Source organism: Pyrus communis, chromosome 3 (assembly GCF_963583255.1).
Source record: "Pyrus communis chromosome 3, drPyrComm1.1, whole genome shotgun sequence".
NCBI classification, from domain to species: domain Eukaryota; kingdom Viridiplantae; phylum Streptophyta; class Magnoliopsida; order Rosales; family Rosaceae; genus Pyrus; species Pyrus communis.
The window spans coordinates 15,648,878-15,672,308 of NC_084805.1; the positions used below are offsets into that span (position 1 = coordinate 15,648,878).

Consider the following 23,431-nt stretch of genomic DNA (forward strand, 5'->3'; position numbering starts at 1 on the left):
ACAGGTTTTACGACAAGGGGTTACTATCTTTGATAATTGAGATGGTTTTGAAAAGTTTTGTTTTTGCCCACTCACTTTCTTTTTTGCGCCCCTCTAGGTTCTAGTTAGGAGTGCTTTTGGTGGCTTGTGAGGAACCCACGGCAACTCTAACAGATTATCACCATTGTAGGATTACCTTTGGTGTTGTATAATTAGTATTTGTCCTGCTAGACTGCACCTAGGCTACTTATTCTTTGGTTGTGAATTCACACTTAATTCGTATTGCAACTTATCTTATCTAGTGCTTTAGTTAGTTTGGTTTTTATTTATTCGTATTTCTTATATTATTATTGCTTCCACACTGTGCACATGGCTATGTCACCCTCACGTGACGAGCAGCACGCCTTGATTTCGATCGGGGTGTGTCATATACAATATATATCGGAAGGTAAATGTAAATGTAAGGGTTCATGCTTCATAGTTGTTTCAAATATCTTCCCTTATTTTAAGTGTACCTGATTGGCAGAAAAGGATAAAAGCCTTCAAATTCGTAGAAGATCCTTATTTTAAATATCTTCAAATATCTTCCCTTATTTTAATGCGTTGTATCATGTTCAACATAGAAAAACTAAATTGAATCAATAGCATGTAGATGAATTCATTAAAATAATAAAGTAATCATATAAAAAGAATGATTAAAAACGTAATACTCTCCTGATTGAAGATCAAACTCTCTATAGCGCAGCGTCAAGAGTGTGCTGATGTCGTATTGTAGGCCTATTTTACTAAATAATTATAGAAGACAGAGAGGGGGCGGCCAAGAGAGGAGAGAGATTTAATTGTGAGGTAAATTTCTTACCCCATTGTAACTTTATTTACAGTAGTAGGGAAGGTAAATTTCTTATCCTAATATGATCACAACTTTAATAGAATAATATTTAGTCTAAGAGATATGGTAGAATCCAATAACGATATTGCAAATATGATAGGATTTACACAATCACATTCCTAACTTATCATGTGGTGGGAAAATACGACACTTGGGTGGGTCCAATAGCACTCATTTCTTTTGGTGAAAAAAAGAAAAGAAAAACCACCTCACTTTTAATAGCTGAAAATATAACTTTAGACTCTGCAAACTAAAAAAAAAAAAAAAAAACAAACCCACCTCCCTCCAATGTCTTATAATTACGAGAAAGTGCTTTTAATGCCAAAACAAGAAATCGTGATTTATAGCGTTCGAATTTGAATTCCATAGATAATATGGAAGGTCTTGTCTATAATGATAGGCAAATAAAAGACTTTATCAAAAAATTTCTTTATACACAATGTTTTGAAAATTTGGTTGAATTTTTCAAGTCTGAAATTGAATAAGTAAACAATTGAATTGGATTCAGTTGGATCGTACCAACAAAATCGAGCGCTAACACAAGAAAGAAGTAATGGCGGCCAACAAGAGCAAAGAAAAGAAGAGCAAACCCCTCTTAGCTAACAAATATGAACCCCCTTCGAGTACCCCTATCATAGAAATAGAAAACAAAACATGAATTTTTATGATCCGCTAAAGAATCAAATCTATATAAATGTTCCTGCTATTCTATATTTCCTTGAAAAAGGTGCTCAACCTACAAAAACTGCTCATGATATTTCAAAAAGGGCGGGGGAATCGAGAATGAAGTTTTCATTATATAAATGCTAAATCATGAATTAGTAACTGCATCCAATCTTCAAAAAAATTCAATTTTTTCGAACTTTTTCTTTTTGGAATCAAAGAATTTGTAGATCTATTACGCCAAAAATGGGAGTGGTCTAGGGTTATGAACTTATAATCTATAATCTGATGATCAAGTCTACTAGGATCTCCTGTAAAAAATAAAAGATCATTCATACATAGCATAGTCCAAGTGATCCCACTTAAAATCTTTACTGAACTATGACTGGCCATCATATTAGCAAATAAACGTATTCCTGGGCTTAATGCGCCAAAACAATGAAAAATTAGCTCAAGGAGTACTAAAAAGGGTAGGGCGGGGTGCCCCTGATTTAAAAGAAGGGTCGAGCTAATGTTCGAGTACCAAGCACCATGGCGCTGAAGTAACTCATGCCAGCCTACGAGGAAAAGCTCGAATGACCTTCAACAAAAGTGTACATGTACTCGAAATCAACACAAGTGGGTAGGTAGAGAATACCTAGGGGGTGCGAGACAACTCTCTCTAAGGAACTTGGCAAAATAGCCCCGTAACTTCAACATATTGTAATTGTAAGATGGTGATTGTAATAAATACATATATTCACATAAACTATGTCTGATCGTCAGATGATGATTATAATTTTTTTTAACACACAATATTATCTGCATTAAGACGATCTCCAACCCTTGGAGTAAAACTCAAATTTTAGGTTCTAAACTTACCCCAACTTAATGGGGTTGGCCATCATATATGTGTACTTTTTTAAGTTTTATTTTTATAAATCAATTGAATTCAACGGCTAAAATCTAATATGATTAAATCCAAAGGTAAAAAAAATAAAAAAATCTACCGGTATAAATTTAAATTCAACGGCTAAAGTAATTAAAAAAAAAATTTATTTTATGTGTTTTATATTCTTTCATAGTGTTTCACCAGTTTCATGGTGTTGGTTTAGTAATTTTTCAATATTTATCGGAATCTAAATATTTTTAGGTTATAATATTCATAAAATTAAATTAGGAAAGTCTACATAATTTTTTTAAAAGTAACTTTAAGAAGAAAAAAAATATTCTAAATTCATTCTTTAATAATCTCGGATTAAAAATTTAACTCATAAGGATTGGAGAAGAAAAATCATTTATGGGTTAAAAATTTTAAGTTTAAGTGTAGGCTTAGCCTCATAAAAAACTGACAATAATGTGATTCAAATTTACCTTGGAAGAGAATTGGAGAAGAAAAATCATTTATGGGTTAAAAATTTTAAGTTTAAGTGTAGGCTTAGCCTCATAAAAAACTGACAATAATGTGATTCAAATTTACCTTGGATGAGAATCAAAACTAAAACTCTAACTTACAAGTGAAAAAAAAAAAAATCATAAAATTGTAGTACTAAGTGGTTTAAATACATATAATAGTGAAGGGATTATGTCTTACAATCGCAAAACTCATGACTTTTGACCATTTGACCATTTGACCGTTTCATGAAAACAATAGTAAAATTATGTGAGCGCCAAATCCCATAGTATAGCCTATAATTTTCAATAACCATCTGTATCTCTAGTAAAAGGGCTATTTTCTAGTTAACAGGCAAGGTTGGCTACAAAGTATTGACCCGGCTTCTCTACCCTCTTTTCTCATACACTCCTATCTCCTCTTATTTTGTATTGTCATGGTTAAATCATGTCAATATTTTATACTGATTTTTTTTATAGAGATAATAAGACAAAAAAACAATAATAATATAGAATGTTGACGTGACTTAACCGTGACCGCACAAATAGGAGAGATAAAAGTGTATGAGAAGTGGAAGGACAGAAATACCAGGTCCACAAAGTATAGCGTTTGAGTTCACTACTTGTAGCCCTAGAGCGAGCTATATTTAGCCCTTTCACAAAGCTTTTTTGCAAAGCATGAGGGAGATTCTATCTTTTTCTTCTCTCCTCACTTTTTATACACAAAAATACAAATATTTAGCCTTATATTGATAGAGATAAAAAAATATAGCCGATGAAAAAAGTTTGAAGGAATGAACTTTCATTTATCTTTACTATAAAAAAAGTTTGATTCTCACCTTTCTCCCAATAAGGTAGAATAAAAAAGAGAACATAAAAACGAAATCTTCTACCTTTTATTTTCATATATTTTTAATTAATGAAAAGGCAAAAAAAGTTTCATTCTCACTTTTCTCCCATTAAGGTAGAAGAAAAAAGTGAACATAAAAACAAAATCTTCTACTTTTTTTTTTTTTTTTTTTCATTTATATTTAATTAATGAAGAGGTATTCGAAGTTGAAATATCTTGAAATAATATAAAAAAAAGAAGAATCCGAAAGTTGATTGGCGTATCATTTTTCCTCGGTAATTATTGGCACTTTTAGCTGTCTATTGTGATATCCAAATGATCGATTGCGTCCATTGATTTCAGTTTCGCTACCTGCTGAAATTCTAATGCTTATAGTATTTCATAAGAAAACGAGGTTATTGTTGGCAAAACATATGAGTTTGACTCTGGCATTGATAAATCACACAATGATAACTAGATAGAAGCTAAAATATCTTTGTGAATTTCGGCTTTCTAAAAGATGGACTATCGTGACTAAACCATCGGCTGATCCTTTTTAAAAAAAAAAAAAAAAAAAAAACCAACTTAACAGCGTCAGTCGAAAAATACATCTCAACGTGATAATGTGGTCCAATTAACTTTGGTTTTTATTATGAACAAACATTAACTTCGGTTAACTACATTCTTCATAAGGTAATGAGATTAATTAATTTGCAACCGGAAGAGTTAACAAATTCACAGAAAACAGGGGGTTGATTAAGGCGGACTTAGCCACTTTCTGTCATCTTACCAAAAACCTCATCCTTTCGCCCTCAGCATGCATTGATACCACCAAAGCAAACTTCCTTAAAGAATGTGCACCCAAGATCACCTCATATTCACCGTCAGATCAAATCCAACGGCAGATACCTGCCAATATAAACAGGCGTGAACAAACGCACACTACCAACTCCTTCCCTTTGTCTTCCAAAACCAAAACAACGAACGATACCGCAGTAATCAGAAACGAAGAGTGAAGACTGAAGATCTCTGTCCCTTCGTTTCCGCCCAGAACTTTACCAAAATTACACTAACGCACCCGAACGACGGACAATAATGCACCAAAAGTCGGATTCGGATGTGACGATGAGCGTGGAGCAGTCGACGCCCCCGCGGTCGCCTCGCCGCCCAATTTACTACGTCCAGAGCCCCTCCAACCACGACGTCGATAAGATGTCTTACGGTTCGAGCCCCATCGGCTCGCCGCAGCACCACTACTACCACTGCTCCCCTGTGCACCACTCCCGCGAGTCCTCAACGTCGAGATTCTCCGCCTCCCTGAAAAACCCCCGCAGCATGTCCGCCTGGCGGAAGCTGCAGCGCGGCGACGAAGTGGAATTGTCCGAAGACGACGAAAGTGACTCCGCAGGCGACGACGGCGGCCCCGCGCGTAATATTAGGTTGTACTTCTGCTTCGCGCTGCTGTTCGTTGTACTCTTCACGGTGTTTTCTTTGATCTTGTGGGGCGCCAGCAAGGCTTACGAGCCTCGAGTCATTGTGAAGGTAATTACCGATAAATGATTTTCGCACTCTAGTTTTCTTTAACGTTTTCTTGTTACTTAATTTTCTGATTTATTTAATTAAAATAACAAAAATAAACATGAATAATGTGCTAAAAAGATGTTCTATTTATTTATGTTACTTGATTATCTTTTAATTTATTTAATCAATATAAGAAAAATATATTTTTTATTTAACAAGAACTTAAATGAGACGATTAGTTGTTTGATTTTCTTTTAATTTATTTAATTAAAATATTCAAAAATTAACAGAGTGTGAACGTAGAGAAAAGAAAGCATGCCGGAATCGCTTTGTTTAATTTTTTTACACTGTAATGGACCGAGTTGACTCGCTTGACGGGGATTTGATTTGATTTGACTGACGGCGTTTTGTTTTGGGGCGAGCAGAATATTGTGTTCGAGAGTTTCAATATACAGGCGGGGAGCGACAGGACCGGGGTGTCGACGGAATTGCTGTCGTTGAATTCGACGGTTAGGATCTCTTACAGGAATCCGGCGACATTCTTCGGCGTCCACGTCACTTCTACTCCATTGGAGCTCCACTATTACCAGCTCAAGGTTGCGTCCGGGCAGGTATGTAATGTCCATTTTTACCGTCGATTACTAAGGGGAATAGGGGTGGGCACGGTGCGGTTCGGTGCGGTTCCACCCCTAAATTGGAACCGGAACCGAAATATATTAACGGTTCGATTCGGTGCGGTTCCACTTAAATTTATGACTAGAACATTACGGTTCGGTCTACACCGGTTCCGATTCGGTTCTTGCCGGTTTACGGTTCCTAATAATAAATTATTTGAACACCAAATCATTATGCATTCAAATACATCTTCTAAAACTGATTACATAAAGTTGCATACAACACATCATTTTTAATGCAAATGTCTTTGGTAGTGGCACTAAGTCAACAAAAAGGGACAACTAAAATACATATGCACTGGTCAATCAGTCAACAAACAAAAAAATGATGAAACAAATTGCAAGTTTTCAGACTTCAGAGAGCAAGCAAGAAGCAGCAGCTCCTGTACACAATTTTTCAACCTATTATACCATGACATGTGTGTGTATATAATTTATTTATTTATTATTAATAAAACGGTTCGGTTCGGTTCGGCCGGTTCTTGGTCATTCGAAACCGGAACCGGAACCGATTTGAACGGTTCGGTTCGGTTTTTCACTCAAAGTTGACTTTTCCGGTCAACATGGTTTTTTTCGGTTTTTTTTCTTACGGTTCGATGCGGTTTTGTGGTTTGGCGGTTTTTATGCCCACCCCTAAAGGGGAATATGAATAAATGCATGTTTGTGGATGGGTAATCTGGTCATTTTAACTTAACTTTAGATATGATTGAGTTCCAACGTTAATGGGTTTTGTACTTTGCTGGTTATATATTATGAGAATATTTTGTTAACTATAACTAGGTGGTGTTGATTTTTACTGTTTACGTATGTTAGATGAGTTTATTTTTTTGATATTTATATTGATAGATATAAAATTTAAAATTTAAAATTACTTAATAATAATAAATAAAGTAACTAGCATCGTCACTGCATTCTGCTAAAAAAATTTAAAAATTTAATATATGTAGAGTAAACTGACAAAAACTTTAAAATTTAAACTATTGTAATGGAAATAATAAAAAATAGATCTTCACTGAATTTTTTCTACAAAGATTACTAAATTAAATGATTCAGGTTTTTCAAATTTTATTGATCGATTTATCTGTTTTGACTTTTTAAAAATTATTATAATTTTTTATCGTTGAATATAATTTGAAATATTTGAATCATTCGAAAGAAAGCATCTCTTTCCGAAATAATACGGTTTGAGTTTTATGGGGGTGTGGGTGTGGGGTCAAAACAGCAGACGTCGGGAGTTGGGACAGCAGTTGAAGGTTCAATCGTCATTATTGGGGTGACTGAAAAGCTGTGTGTTCTGCCAGAGCTTGAAAACCCCAACACCTTTAATACAAACATCTCTGTGGGGACGCGTGGGCTCAATGTTGTTAGGTTAAATGTGAAAATGGTTTGACCAAAAACAATGAATATATGAAAATGGTTGTATTGTGAGTCTAGAGTGATCCGAGTTGTTATGTAATGTTACTGATTAAAGATTCACGACGTAATACTCATAGTATAGATGTAAATTGTAAACGTGAATATATGACACTAATAGTCACACTAAAAAAATTCATAGATACGAGATATAATGTTTATAAATATATTGTTATAGGTCAGACAATAAAAAAGAATGACATGTAGAGTATGTGTTCGTCTTGAAAAAAATCATTGAAGCAAATTCTTTATGAGGTGGGTTGTTTAGGGCTTAATGTTATTGCATCTGTGAGTTGGTAACAACACATGGCGATATAGTGTTCATGTCAAAAACCTACTAAAGTAGAGTTTTCTTCATTTGGGATAACCATGATCAAAACTACTCGATTAGTTTGAAATTTTCATATTTCTATGCAATATCTATATGCATTACTATATATGCTCTTGCAATCACACATAAGAGTAGGTTAAATTCCAAAGATTGACGGATTTCAATGGAGATTGGAGAATCAGAATCCACTTTTTAGCTATTTGTTCATCTTTTAATTGGTAAAAGTCTTAAAAGACCACCAAAAGCCGGGTGATGATTCCAACTTCTGAAGACATGGCCTTTCTTATCTTGTAGCTCAAGTCATTTGATAGTTCGGCATTGCCAAAGAGATACCCCTGTTTGCTATTTATTTTTTTGGTGGTCAATAAACCGGATGGAAGGTAATGCAAGTAATGTACATGAAAACATAGGAATTAGTACATAAATCAAGAAATTAAAAGGGTTAACTGGAAGTACTGCTTTTAGTGATCGCCATTTATGTTCAGAACTGATAACAAGATCACTACCTAGCTTGAAGCATTTTTTTGGTCAGTTTGCAGCAAGTTTGGACGTCCTTATGACCCTTATTGATTATTTAACTGAGACCCTTTTTTCCGATGAAATGAAACAGATTGAAAACTTCTACCAAGCAAGGAAGACGCATCGAACAATAAGGACGGTTGTGCTAGGGTACCAAGTGGCTCTTTACGGTGGAATTTCAGATATTCAACATGTTAAAGAGGATCAGCAGAGAGTGGTAATACCACTGAATCTGACGTTCGTTGTGAGGTCAAGAGCCGACATTTTGGGAAAACTAGTGAAGTCCAAGTTTTATGAGAGAATCAGATGTTCTGTCACCCTTAGAGGAAGCACACTAGGCAAGCACTCTAATTTGACAGACTATTGTGTGTACGACTGAATGATATACTCTGTTTATCACTTGTAATTTTTCAGGGGATCTCTTAGTGTGGATTAATTGTACCAATGCAACTGCTTAGATTATCTTGATGTCTCAAGCAGCATCTCTTTCTCGATGAAGTTCTGCATGATTTGGTTAGTTCAGAAGTAAGCCTGAACTTTAAAATCTTTGCTCAGCCCGAACATTCCTACCTTACCTTGACTTGAGCGCTAGGGAATTATCCAGTGGCTAAGCTCACTATGCGGCAACAACATCCATCCAACAAGCTATTCTTCTTGTTAGCGAAGGCTTCTCGAAAATGAGTTGGTGGGATTAATAGGAGCGGAAGATGCTAGACACCGGAAGGACTTTGGAAAGAACCGAAATGAGCAGCTACAGGGACCAAAATGGAAAAGGTACGAAGCAAAGTAACTAGCTAGTTAATTTAAAAGGAAAACTAATAAAAAAAGGGTTTGAAAACTTTGAGTTTTAACGATATAGACAAAATAAGAGGTAAAATGAATAATACTAAGATTGATTTTTTTAGTGTGAAAGTATGATTTTTCGTTAAAACGAATAGTATCGGAAACTCTTCATTAAAGTTTTTTAATTTAAAAGACACTCCTCTGGTCAGTTAGAAAAGCAATAAAGTCAAGATAAGACTATAAAGAAAAGGATTTTTAATGTACCCTCAATACATCTTGCTAGCATGCATATAGTCTCATTTAAAAATAAAAATAAAATTTCCCCAATTAATTAGAATTGAATCCAATAGGCCCCTCGTTACTACCTAGAGGAGAAGTCATACGTAGGAATTACAAGATCAGGACCCGTGGTGTCCAAGCCAATTGGCCAGACGACGACGACTTCACTTATTAGATTAGTAGTATTAGCCGTGCCGCATGCTCGTTTTGATCGGGAGCGGTGAGCACTACATAGAGGTGTTCTCCACCAATCAAGTAACCACCAACACAACATCAAAGTACGTTGCCCAATTATGCAATCATGTCCAAGGTTCTTCGCACCTGGATAGTACAAGGACCCTTGTGCCTTGGCCCTTGATCAGATAAAGTTGCCATCCCTATGATCCACAATTAAAAATGAGAGGAAGATTTTTATAAAGAAGTGAGTTTATATTGATGGCCTTTGTTAAATAGAGAGCGAACGGGTGACAAGTTACTTAATTTGATGGTCGATAAATTTACCAGTCGTAGCCTATGGCTTCCTCTTTCACTCCCGCCAGGTAAAGGAATTACTTGCTTGCAACCAAACAAGTGCATTCGATTCTTAGAATATGTCACTTGTTTTTTGATATATGTATTATGTGCAAAAGCATGCGAAGACAACAACGGGCAAGAAAACCCCTTTGCTGATAACAAGACTTCGGACTGGAATAACTTTGCTTTATCATTCCAAGGCGTGATCCATCGCCTTGTATACACAGGATCGCATTAGATTCCGCTCTGCCTCATCCTCAAGTTGGTTCTAGAATATCTTGGGAAACTTGAAGGAGGGTAAGGGGGAAGGGTCCTAGGGGTAGAGGAAACTAGTTCCCAAAACCATAATGTCTCAAAATGAAAAGGTCATAGAGAAACTCTTTTTATTCTTTTGTCTCGAACTTCGTGAAGAACTTCATTCTCTCTCTCCCCTGTTATGAACAAAAAAATGGTGGTGTTGTATACCAGCAAGTAAAGTTTAGAAACTGGGAAGCCCGTCATTGAGCAAGGACTAGAAGTAGAAGATTCCTGGCATAAGAAAAGGCAGCCTCTCTCGAAAAACATGGTCCAATTTCTCTTATTTTCCTTTTTTTTTTCTTTGTGGGTTTCTATATTTTATTAGGGGCCCATAACGCTAGGGGGTAAGGGAAAAACAAGCCGAACCTTTGATAGATCTGGACTCAAAAAATTATTGGCGTGGAAACTTTCAAGATTAGCTTACTGACGTGATGGTCCACTTAAGACGCCACTACTCTCATGACTATTTAAACTGAGGCAATCTTTTAGTGGGTTGTTGGCTTTACCTATTATCTTCTTCTGCAACATGTTGCTCCCTTCCTATATCCACTAGCACTCTTGCCCAAAATGAAGATAAGGCAAAAAATCACGCTAAAGTTGCACGAGTAGGTTTCTATTGCTAAGTGCTTTGTCAGTTGAATGTGCTCTTGTGTAGGTTGGATTTGTCCCTCACACAGCTCCCTGTGGCTCTTGCCTGTCGAGCAAGGTTTGCTGCTTGGTGTGCTACAATATGGGTTTGCTGTTAGTTTGAATGATGCCTTTGTGGGGCTTTTTGTTAGGCCTTGAGGCTCACAATCAAATCTAACATGGGTCTGAGCGTGTCGTTGTTATCTTTGTATAACAGACTGTTCTTTATTAGTTATTAGTTGGGTTGATTGCTTGCGACACAAGTTATTTAGACTTCTTGATTCTATTGGATTCTCACAGATGTGTTAAGTTTGTATAAAGTTCTTTTTCTTGCCTTCTAAGCAAGAACTTTTACTCATAATATTGTATGTCCAAAATGAAGGTGGTTCAAGGCCTTTCCAACCATTCCTTTGATTACAGTTAGCACTTAAAGACGTAAAGTTAATTAGTTTGGCCATATTGATCACATATAGGACTTCGAACGAAAGATGGTTGAAAGTGATTTGAAAACATAATGGAATATGCATTAAACAACAGATCTACTTTATGTAAGTAGAAACAAAAAAGACTCGGGCAAGATATTAACTTTGTCGGGCAAGGTTTAACTTCTTGCAACCACTTCTCTTTGTGTTTACAGGGGTTTGTAGACTCTGGAAAATGAAATGTAAATAAAGTTTCCTAAAGGGATTCAATACTACAATACTAAGGGAAGGTAGCAAAGCTTCCAAAATTGACAAGAGATGGCTTTTTATGGGGGATCTATGACTAAAAAGGCAGAGTCTGGAAGAAATGCAGCATTCTGGTTTCTTTCTTGTTTGAGAGCAAAGTTTAGATGTCTTTTGATTGATTGGTTGAGTGTCTTTGTCTCTAGTGTCTCTTGCTGCTTTTATAGACGTTTTAGCCCGACATTCCAAGCTTTGCCTTTTGCTGATGGCCTTTGGAGAATGGTGAGTCACCATGTACTTACCCATCTATGCCCTTGAAAAGTGCTTTTTGCTAACGGTGAGCTGCCTCCATGTCGCTTATCACTTCTCACATAGGCATCTTGCCTATGCCTTGTTCAAATGGTTTTTAATTCTTCTTGGGCCATCGACTTGTCTGAGCCTAGTCCTCTTTTTGCTTTTGTGTTCTTGGGCCTCCATTGTCACAAAGCCTAGTGTTAAATATCCACCCAAACAATGCCCCTTTTAATCATTGTTAAGTATGCTAAACAAGACATTGATAATGATTAAAATTAATTGCATGTTGAAACTAGGTATTAGCACCACTTAATTAGCCGTTTTGAATAAAACTTTGCAATAACTCATGATATCTAAAATTTAACTACCTGGCCGTTAAATAACTTCCACTTCACTTTTCTCGGTCATCTTCTTCAACCAACTCGACTTTCTAAGCTCTCAAATCTCTTGCATTCTCAGCTCTTTCTAGCCTCAATTTCTAGTGACCCTTTATTCCTTCATCTCAATTTCAACAATGGCTCCCAAATCGTGCCCTGTATGCGAGTCTGGAGAAAGAATCGTCAACTTGCACTTTCGGCTCAATGACCTCCATTGTTCTTGGGCTAGCCTGAATTTGTCTATCTTCTTCGAGAAAGAAGGTACACTCACTAGGGCCCGCTGAACTGCCCGAGTCCCTATTGCAATGGAAGGTAACATGCTCGCTGTTAACTGGTTTACTCCTAACCTCTCTGCTGAGGTTGGACTCTCTACCTCTAAGTGGTCTAACTTCAAGAGGGGTTTTCCTTTGATGAAGGATGAAGCATGGTCGCAGTGGGTGGATGAATTGGAGCCTATTTGGAAGCAGAAGTGGATGACAAATGACATCTATGAGCTTATCATGATGTCTAAGACCACTGTCTGTGTCAACGACGACCTTCTGTCAATAGCTCTTTTTTTTCTTCTTCTGGAATAACAGGACCAATACTTTTGACTTCAAAGTGGGTTCCATAACTCCCACCATCCTGGATATGGCTCAAGTTTTTGGTCTGAGGCCATCGGGTAGGTGTGTGGACATCACACACGACTAGTCATCCCCTCTCGCCCGATTACTGAAAGCTCAAAGGCCTCCAAGTCCATCACCAGTTTGGAGTACAACTTCACTACCTTCAAGAGCTATGAGACCTCATTCACAGGCTTTATCTTATTTGCTAAGAAGATGTTTAATCCACCCTTTTTCAATACTGACCCTGCTCAGGAACACATGTACTTTCTCCTTTATTGGTTGAATAAGCATATGTTCCTCAATAAATCCAAAGGAGTAAAGCAGGAGTGGATCCCTTTAGTGAAGGCGCCGCACTTTTTGGATGATGTTGCCATTGGGCCCTTCATTCTGGCGCAACTCTACCATCTCCTCTATGAGATGACAAAGGCCCAACCCTTCAAGATAAATGCCAATGAAGCTACCTAGATGGTGCAGCTCTAGCTTCAGTGGTATTTCCCAAAGTTTTGGGCTGCCAATTTGGAGTTTCCCAATGGAGCAGTTCTTGCCCGAATTCTGGCTGAGGCTTTTACTACTAACCACTCCGCTTTATTCTGTCTCTACTTCTTCAAAATCTGTCGAACTCGCGCTGATTTAGAGTGGGGTGCCTTCACGCTCAGGAGATACCCTTGGTTCTCAGACTAACTCTTCCAAGACTCCTTTGGGGAGGATGTCAGCAGCTCTTGCGAGGAGAAATTCATCAACTGTATCCAGCAATAAGACTTGGCCTGGGGATTCCAGAGCAACCGAGCAGGCTACGAGCGCAGGCTGGAAGTTTATCAGGCTAATTTCTATGGTATGCAACTGGGATTCAGGCAGACAATCCTAGTCCCCTTCTTTAACTTTGTCCAGTGTGGGACTTCTTACCACCTTCGTTCTCCCTTTTAAGCTACATTTCAAGCAAGCAAACGTAGCTTGGAAGTGATGAGTAAGATAGCTCACAAACCTGCAGCTCTCAACTTCGTAGATAGCTTACCAACCTGTAGATCTCAACTTCGAGTGTACGTCCCTGTTCACAACTTGGTGGGAGGCTAAGTGGTCAAAAAAGTATGATGGAGATCTTAGGGAAGCCCATGATAGGCTCTTTGGGCAGGTCTTCTTCAAGTCCCTCCCAAAGAAAGAAGAATTCGAAAGCTGGAAGGAGGCCATCAACTAGAAGAACCAACTCTTGCTCATAGGTAACCTACATTGTACATTTTTCCCCTTCTCCACATTATATTTTATAGTTTTGTAGTTGCTAACTCTATTCTTGATTTTGCAGCCCAAGGCAACTCTGATGAAGTGGATGTTGGGCAAGAAGTAGAGGTTGCTAATGCCTTGGTTTTTCAAGATGATGTCAAGAGGCTGTTGCAGAAGCAGCCAGGCAATGAGTGGGTTCCATCCATACTTCTACGAATGATGGGGATATCTCTGAGATGTTCAAGGAGTTAGAAACAAAAGTTGGGCCTGAAGTAGAGACTAGAGCTTCTCGTCGAGCAAGGCCTTCTATTGTGGAATCATCAAAGTCTGAACCCGAGGAAAGGCCTCAGGCTTAACTTGCCCTTCCTGCTCCAAAAGCCACTCTTACTAAGAAGAGAACCAGGTCTCAAACCTCATTAGCCTCCAGACCTTCCTCTGTCCTCCTAACTGAAGTGGGCAGGAAGAAACAGAAGTCTACCAGTAAATGATTCAGGCTTGACTTTCTTTTATTTAACTTGGTATCCTTAAGTTTTGAGCTAATCCTGTTTTTCCTTGTGACTATGACATGTTGTCAACAAGAAGTCTGATCATTCCCCTCAAGGGATGCAGACAGACGAAGAAGTGCACCAAATCGACAAAGATGTCTTTACTAAGATTTTGGAAGAGTTGAAGGTATCATTCTTATATTGTGGCCCTTTATTCATTCTGAAGTTCACCTCTCTTGTTTTTAGCTAGTTTTGTTACTTTTCTGAAACAGGTTTCCAAGACAAAAGGAACTTCACAAATCGAGCCTCCTTCACCTCCAGCCCAACCTGTGCATCTTTCTCCTCCTCGAGCTAAGCCTTCAGGGGTAAAATTATCCTTCTCAACACTTGTCAATGTTGTATTTCTGAGTTTTCAATACTAACTTTACTTCTGCTATTTTCCAGGTAAGAGGAGGTACGCCAACACCTCCAGTCGGGCAAGAACCAGATATTCCTTTTTCCTTAATTACTCTAGCAATGGTGATGACTTCCACTTCCCAATTCAATCTAACCACTGGAGATATGCTCCACTTTGTAGAGGATGACAATGTCTCTATAAGTCTCCTTTATCTTAAACTTTTTTCTAGCTTTTCTTAATGTTTCTTTATTTTGAACTTATAGTATGCATGTTGTCTTTTCCAGTCTTCTCCCTAGCCAGAGACCAATACTTAACCACCTTCAGCCGCTGATGAGCCTATAGTTCTTGAGATACCAGTTGTCTCAGAGGTGACCAGTCCCAAGGTTCCTCCTTGGGTAAGCCAGCCTACCTCATCCAAGGCGCTGCAACAACACAACCTCCTCTTAATACTCAAGGCTCTTCTCAAGTATAAACATGTTTTTGCTTTTGCCCTTTTCTTATTTGGGTCAAGGCCACCTTATTAACTTGTTTTCTTTGATTTTGATAGGCCTCTGTTGAGGGTTCAGGCAAGTCTCCTTAGCCCACAGTGAGTAGAGGAGTTCTTCCTCGGCCTCCACGAGCTTCTGGAGTCATAGAGATCCCCATCCCTTAGCTAGAAAGGCTGATACTGCTACTGAGCCTTATTCTTCCATTTCTATTGAGGCTGCCACTGCTGCTGCCTTTAGTAGTGTTGGTGTGAAGCCTTCCTCTTTAGCCTCTACTCCTGCCACGACCTCTTTGCCCAAATTAGTTAAAGTGTTCGGGCAAATCAAGAGAAAGTTAAGATCTCCAAGGCGCCCTTCTAAGCCTCAACATATTTAAGATTTGTGTAAAGTCTTCAGGGAATGGATGCAGAGGGACTTCTTGGTCTCCTTCAGTCTCAAGGCACTTCAAGAGGTTGAGAAAGCTCTTATTGAATTATACCATGCCCAAAAGATGACGAAGGTGCAATATAAGTCTTTCATATCCTTTTTCAAGAATTTGAGGGCTCTGAGGGACCAGCATCTCAAGGCCGAGAGACAGGTCAACAGGGTGGAATGCTATAAGGAGAAGCACACTAGAACCTCCACTACTTTGCAGTAATTAGTGGAAGAGAGCTCAACCATGGAAGATGGAATCATGGCGGTAGTTGTTGAGATTCAGAAGCTGGAAAAGCAACTTTCTGCTTTGAAGGCTGAGCAGATGACTTTCTCAAGCATGATATACCAGAAAATCGAGGAAGTGAAGAGGTTCAACCATGAAGTAAAGGATTTTGAAGCGTAGTTAGCCAATAACAATATAGCCTTAAAAAAGCCGAGTTGCATTTTCATCATGTAGGCCTATCAGTCTAAGATAGCTGCCTTGGCTAAGGATGTAAACTTATTAGGCTAAGGTCCTTGTACTTCTCCCCATTTATGACATGAAAAGATTGCTTATTTCTTCAATACTTTATCCACTTATTTACATTTCTCAAATGAAAAGATTGCATATCAGTCTAAGATAGCTGCCTTGGCTAAAGATGTAAACTTATTAGCCCAGTTAGCCAATAACAATATAGCACTTAACTGCTTTAAACACACAAAAAGGGATCCCCCACCACTTTTCTGAGCATTCAGACTTCATCAATATAACAGTCTTTAACATCCCAAAAAGTTAAGTGGTACTTCTTCAGAAATTTAGCATCGACTGGATGTCTCTGCAAGTTTGCCTCTAAATCTGCAAGTAGTGCCCTCCTCTATCTAACACCCCTCCTTTATCTAACACTTTGGTAATTGTAAAAGGGCCTTCCCAAGTGGGACTCTACTTCCCAAAACCTCTAACTTGAGCTCTTAAAGGCAGAACTGCTTTCCATACCAATTCTCCTTCTTTGAAAGTCTTCAGTCTTACTCTTTTGTTGTAGGCTCGAGTAATGGCCACTTCCCTTCTTGATTCTTATTTAGAGCCTCAACTCAGACAACATCCAAATCTTCAATTCCTTGACACATGGCCTAAATGAATTCATCACTGTGTAGGCCAAATTGGTTATGAAGCCTCGCAAAACTCACATTGATCTCTATATGAAGCACTGCATCTTGCCCAAATGTCAATGCATAAGGAGTAGTCCAGTTTCAGTTCTTTTTGAGGTTTTGTAAGCCTAAAGAGTATCTCCTAACTTCTCATGCCACCTTTTTGGGATATTTGCCACCATTCTTTTGATAATATTTACCAATATATTGTTGCTAGCTTCTGCCTGACCATTAGATTGGGGATAATAAGGGCTAGACTGGATCATCTTTATCTTGAATTTAGCTGCAAACTCCTCCATTTCTTTTGAGATAAATGATGGCCCCCTGTCTGTAACAATTGTCTTAGGCACCCCATATATGTGTAGGATTTTGGTTTTAATGAAATTTTTCACAACAGCTGAATTAATGGTTCTCACAGCTGAAGACCCCACCAATTTAGTAAAGTAATCAGTTGCTACAATTATGAAGGTGTGCCCCTTGCTGGAAATAGGGTATATTTGCCCGATGAAGTCCATTACCCATTCTCTAAAAAGCCATGACTTTACTACTGGATTCAAAGGTACTGATGGTGTGTGCTGGAGAAGTCCATGCATTTGACCTTCACACCCTCTAGCATAAGCTTTACAATCTTTCTCCATGTCGGGTTAGAAGTAGTTGTATCTTCTTAGCAACCATCTCATCTTTGTCCCTGCTTGGTGTGCTCCACATTTGCCTTCATGCACCTCAGTCATAACCTTCATTGATTCTTTCAAACCCAAGCATTTTGACAAAAACCCATATAGAGTTTTTCTTAGCAAAGTTTTGTCCACATAACAAACTTAGTTGCCTATCATTTGATTTTCTTGCTTATGGGAAGAGAAGGGTCTTTCAAGTACTGGATGATAGATGTTCTCTAGTCCTCCATCTTAGGTTCTTCGGTCATTACATCCAAGCTAAATCCCTTCTCAAAGATAGAAAGAAGATTTCCCTTTCATATTTCTACCTTCATTTCAAGCCCTCTCTCATGAACTTGTGCTCCAGAAGCCTTCTGTGCCATTTCATGGGCAATCAAATTTGATTCTCTAGGAACATGGCTAATTGTCACTTCATTGCCCCAATAATTTAACAATTGATTAACTGCCAAGTAATACCATGCCATTGTGATATGCATACGCTTGTACTCTCCATTTAATTGATTAATCACCAACTCAGAATCACAATATACCTCTATTTCATCAGCCCCCAACTTTATCAAAATTTCTAAGCTAATAATCAATGCCTCGTATTCTGCTCTGTTGTTCGTAATACCTTTGTAATCCAGAAGGAATGAATAGCAATGATGAATCCCCTTCGGATCAATCATGACAATTCCAGCTCCTGCAGCATGTTGTGTGCCAGATCCATCAAAATATAATCTTTAAGGGGTGATCCACAAGTTGGTTATTCTTTTTACTTATTGCTAAATCCATTCCTCCTTGCCCGAATGAGCCTTACTAGGTGGGATCCAAAGGGTAGCCACTTCCAGAGTTTTAGGGATGTTGACAAGTTTTTCCTTGGATTCTTAGTGTTTAGCTAGGAAGTCTGCAATTACTTGTCCTTTTATTGCCCTCTGAGGTACATACTGAAAACTGAACTCTGATTGTGCTATAACCCATTTCCCAATTCTTCCAGTTAGCATTGGTTTAGACAACATGTACTTGATCACATCAGTTTTGGCAATCATGTGGATATGGCAAGGCAACATGTAGTGCCTCAATAGTGAAGTACAAAGCTAAGCATAGCTTCTCAACTGGGGTATATCTTGTTTCTATCTCAATAAGGATCCTATTGAGTTAGAATATTGCCTGCTCTTTCTCCCTTCGTTATTTTGAGCCATTTGATTTCTCAGATACATTAATGCGAAGTTTCAAAGGTTTCCCCCTTTGGGGAGGCATGAGCACTAGTGGAGAGGCTAGACAAGTCTTCACTTTGTCAAATGCTTTTTGGTGTTGAGAGCCCCACTCAAACTTGTCCTGATTCTTCAACCTCAACTAAGGAGTCAATGGTTGGATCTTGCCTGCAAGATTAGCAATGAATCTTCTCAAAAAGTTAATCTTCTCTAGCAGCCTCTGTAATTGCACTTTATTGGTGGGGGAAGGTGATTCCATTATAACCCGAGCTTTATTCTTGTCTATCTCCATACATCTAAGATGGACCAGGAACCCTAGAAAGTTGCTCGATCTAACCCCAAAAACACATTTCCTGGGATTCATTTTCAACTTATGGGTTCTCACCCTCAGCAAGGCTTGCCTGAGATTTTCTAGGTGCTAATTTTCAGTTCTGGACTTCACCACGATGTCATCAATATATACCTTCACGCTATGCCCAATTAAATCATGAAAAATAACATTCATTGCCCTTTGATAAGTAGCGCTAACATTTTTCAGCCCATATGGCATGACTACATACTCATAAGCTTCTATATGTCCTGGGCATCTAAATCTTGTCTTATGTATGTCTTCTTTAGCCATTTTTATCTGATTATATCCAGCATTCCCATCCATAAAAGATAAAACTTTCTGTATTGTAACTACATCAATGGACAAGTCAGCCATAGGCATAGGGTATTCATCTTTGGGAGTTGCTTTGTTAATGTTTCAATAGTCAACACAACATCGAATGACATTAGTTATAGCTTTTAATACAGGTAAAATGTTGGCCAACCACTCTACATACTTTGTAGGTTTAATAAAGCCTGCCTTTACTAGCCTTTCGATTTCCTTTTGACTTTCTCTTATCTCTTTCAACATCCTCCTTTGCGCTTGCTTCCCAAATTTATACCCCTCCTTAATAGGCATTATGTTCTCCACTAAACTGGAGTCTAATCTAGGCATCTCTGTGTAGTGTCATGCAAAATAGTCATTGAACTCGTGCAAAAGATCAATTATCTTTGCCCGATCTCCAGCGTCCAGCAGGCCACTGAGTTGTATGCACATCCTTAAGGTTACTCTTAAAATGCAATTCAATGATATAAACTATCTATTTTAAGCTCTCCTTCAATGGTTATCCATTGTCATCTAAAACGTGCCAAAACGCAGTTCGTTTAATAAACTAAACTACGAATATCAAATAGCTCAACAATTATTAGTTGGCTAATTTTTTATATGAATGATTCTTAAGAAAGGAATTCAAAAGCTGAAAGGTTTTGATCATTGGATTACTTCCCGAAAATAAGATGTCCTTATTTAAGAGCATAAATAAATAATTTTTAATGGAGAAACGAGTGAGAAGGTAAATATATAGAACATAGAAGACTTGCATGTAGAAATTTAATTGAATGCTAAAAGCGTATGAAGAGCCACTTAATAATATGGTCTAGTGGTATTCCTTTTCACTTGTAAGTGAAAGGTCTTAGGTTTGATTCTCGCCTAAGACGAATTTGTACCATATGTTGCTAGCCCATTGTGAAATCAAGTCCACCCTCCTCCCCTTCGTATAGTTAATATTTCTTATCCAAAAAAGAACCACAAAAAAAAAAAAAAAAAAAAAAAAAAAAAAAAAAACACCCACCAAACACTTTTACTAGTACAAAGGATGAAGGATCATAAATATAAAACACATTACAAGTAAACATAGAAGTACAAAAACCCTAAAAACAGAAGACAAAACAAGCAAACAATTTTACAAGTACAGAAGACCCTAAAACCCTAAAACAAACACATTACAGGCAAACATCAAAGCTACTGCATCTTTTATTGGTTGCATGATGCATGCTAATACTCCTTGTGCTTCTCCTCTTCTTTCTTGTGACCCCCAGGTAGCTTGTCCTTAATATTTTCCAAGACCCCTTTCTTTGGCTCGCTGTCGTGGGAATGCCCATCCGGAGTGTGATACTCCACATGAGCTCCATGTCCAGCCTCCTTGTGCTGTCCCGGAAGCTTTTCTTTGATCTTCTCGACGAATCCCTTCTCCCTAGCACCATGCTCAGCCACTTTGTGCTGTCCCGGAAGCTTGTCCTTGATTTTCTCTACAAATCCTTTCTCCTCAGCAACATTTTCGGCCTCCTTGTGCTGTCCCGGAAGCTTGTCTTTAATTTTCTCTACAAATCCCTTCTCACCACTGTGTCCCTTCTTTGCTGGAACGGATGCATGGTAAGCATCTCCCTCTTCCTTGTTGCCTGATACCTTCTCCTTGATCTTACCCTTAAGTCCCTTCTTTTTATTCTCTTCACCTTCTCCGTCACTGCTAGACTGGGAAAATAAGCAACATATAGTTTATCAGTAAAGATTGAAAATCAGATTCTTGAAAGAAAGAAAAATGACTAAGCATGTGCTGCATTTGAAGCTAAAAAAGAAGTGAACCTTTTGATAAGCTTTGGATACACTAATTCTAGGTTCAGAAAGAACCAAAACATCACGGAGAATCAATGCACGAAAACATTGGGAGAAGTGTAGATGGAGAAAACTGAGTGAAAATATCTACCGAAAAAATGCTTATATGGTGCATCAAACAGTTAGTCATGATACTAATTGTTTGAGAGTATAGTTTTATGATAACGAAATCAACGACAGCTCACCGAGCTAGAGTCACCGCCATGGTGGTGGAGCTTTTCAGCTAGAGTAGTGTGCTTGTGCTGCTCTTGCTCCTGGTGGGGTTTCTCTTCACTGTCCTTCTTCTTCAAGAAATCAAATATCCCACAACCTTGAGCTTCTTCTTCTGCTCCCTTTGATTGCGTCTGACTTGCTTTCGGGTACTGATCTGCCATACTTGTTGACGCTAGCAAACACGAAAGTGTAATCGAATGGAAAGAAAGCTTTGAACTTTATCTAATGTTGGAAATGGCGATTAGTTAACACTGCTCTTTCACGCATGTTTTAAGAGCAGATGGGTGTTGGTATTTATAAAGAAATGCTTCAAGATTTGTTAGCAACTATGCAATGTACCAAGACTCCTTACGTGATTAAAAAACGAAAAGAAACGTAACATTTGCATTGGAGAGGAGAAAACTCAGAAGGTCCGTGTGGACGGTGTGCAGGATTCTGCAGTTATCAAGAGTTTCGTGCATGGTTTTTGAGATCAGGAGATTAAAAGGGATTAATGGTACGCTTAACATAATCACATGCATGTTTTGGTCGGTGTTTGGGTTGGGAAGCTAACTTTTTAGACTAAAATAGTCATATTTAATTTTGTTAATCTTGGTTTAGCTAATCAAAGCATATTGCCGAACTGTTTTCCAACTGAACATGCGTCAAACCTCCAATCCAAGTGAATCTCAATTTTCTTAAACTTTGGTCTGAAATCCAAGACAAGAAAAAATTTATACGTCTCGAGCTCTCTTAGAGTACACTTAAATTGCTGGAATTAACATGGGTCTTACTCAGGTTAGAAAATTTTCGTATTACATGAATTATGGATAGGAAAATACTTGTCAACAAGTACTTTTCTCTTTATAGACAAATCACAGTTTAACATGTGTGTATAAACTTATCTTTTGTACTTTTGAAAAGTCAATTATCAAGAAATTTTTGGTGATTGTCACATTGTGCTACCAATCCATACTATAGTTGAGTCCATGACATACCAATCATGTTGCCCAACCATATTATAATATATGGATTGATAACAACACTTGATTTTGATACCGTCTTGTTTGCAGCATATAACTAATTAGGGTATTGGCTTTAATACTTACATGTGTTTGTTAATGTTCAAAACTAGAAGTCAACAAAAACCAGTATGGTCAACTCTTAGTAGGCTTGGAATGTACAGCTAGATTATGAAAAAAAATAATTTAAGTAGTTCACCTCTAAAAATGGGCTAGGTGCACTATAGTGATCTGACATATATGTGATGTGAATTGTAAGAGCACTTTACAACAATGTAATGAAATTTTCGTCTCGTGGATCAAACCACTTATAAGGGGTCCTTGGCCTCTTTATATAGACTCTAAGTGAGCCCTAAAAATCCTCGGCTCTTAACTCTCTCATCGCCCTACCATTTAATGGGCCGAACACACAAATGGGACTTATAAGCTATTCCTCCACTATCCACTTGACATGTGAAGTGGAAGTGACATTTACACAAAGCTACTGCATGATTTCCCAGGTCGACGCTTGACAAGCACAAAGCTCGTTAGAGAATGGTTGAAAAACACTTTACTTGAGCACTAGGTCTGGCAGTATTTATGACTCTTCATAGACTTCTGTTCATGTCGATGACCAACATATAACTCTTAGTTGACGCCCAAATAGACCCATCTCTAGATCTCTGGCCAAAAAGTTGTCGAGTTTGCCAATTGGATTGAGCGGTCAAAAAGTACTTTAAGCTCTGCGCTCGTCTCTTCTTCTTTATAGATAATCCAGGGCTCTGAGTGGTCGTTTGATGGCGGTCGTCCTTCTTTCTCGTAGTGGCGCTTTGTCATCAAGACTCCCCTATGTTAGTCTCTTGATCTGCTTATTCTTTAGTGGGCTCTTTCTAGGCCCATCTCTTCGACCCAAAAAATAATTATATATTATATTATTTTAATAGATGTTAAAAGACCCTGCGTTAATAGTGTTTGATACAGTACTGGTCAGATATAATTCATGTCAATTCGCATACCAGGAAATACCAATCATATTAAAAAGACAGTTTATTGCATGGATGATGCAAGCAAAGTAGTTGTCAATTACTTGAGTTGGTAAAATTCAGCAAAAAGACTGATCAAAAGTATCAGTTTATCCG

At 38.0% G+C, this 23,431-nt stretch overlaps 3 protein-coding genes across 3 annotated transcripts; 1 reads left to right on the top strand and 2 right to left on the bottom strand.

The window, feature by feature from the left end:
- The first annotated feature begins 4,708 nt into the window (after positions 1-4,708).
- On the top strand, positions 4,709-8,600 carry LOC137727337 (uncharacterized). The gene is made up of 3 exons (XM_068466204.1): positions 4,709-5,273; positions 5,678-5,863; positions 8,281-8,600. The coding sequence occupies exons 1-3, from the start codon at positions 4,827-4,829 to the stop codon at positions 8,566-8,568; spliced, it is 921 nt and encodes a 306-aa protein (XP_068322305.1). The 5' UTR covers positions 4,709-4,826; the 3' UTR covers positions 8,569-8,600.
- Positions 8,601-17,720: 9,120 nt separating this feature from the next.
- Positions 17,721-18,909, bottom strand: LOC137728267 (uncharacterized). Its single transcript, XM_068467103.1, has 2 exons — positions 18,786-18,909; positions 17,721-18,106 (listed from the first exon to the last, which is right to left on the bottom strand). Exons 1-2 carry the CDS (start codon positions 18,907-18,909, stop codon positions 17,721-17,723), a joined length of 510 nt encoding a protein of 169 aa, XP_068323204.1.
- Positions 18,910-20,481: 1,572 nt separating this feature from the next.
- On the bottom strand, positions 20,482-21,473 carry LOC137727786 (dehydrin COR47-like). The gene is made up of 3 exons (XM_068466601.1): positions 21,285-21,473; positions 20,826-20,958; positions 20,482-20,699 (listed from the first exon to the last, which is right to left on the bottom strand). Exons 1-3 carry the CDS (start codon positions 21,471-21,473, stop codon positions 20,482-20,484), a joined length of 540 nt encoding a protein of 179 aa, XP_068322702.1.
- Positions 21,474-23,431: the final 1,958 nt, after the last annotated feature.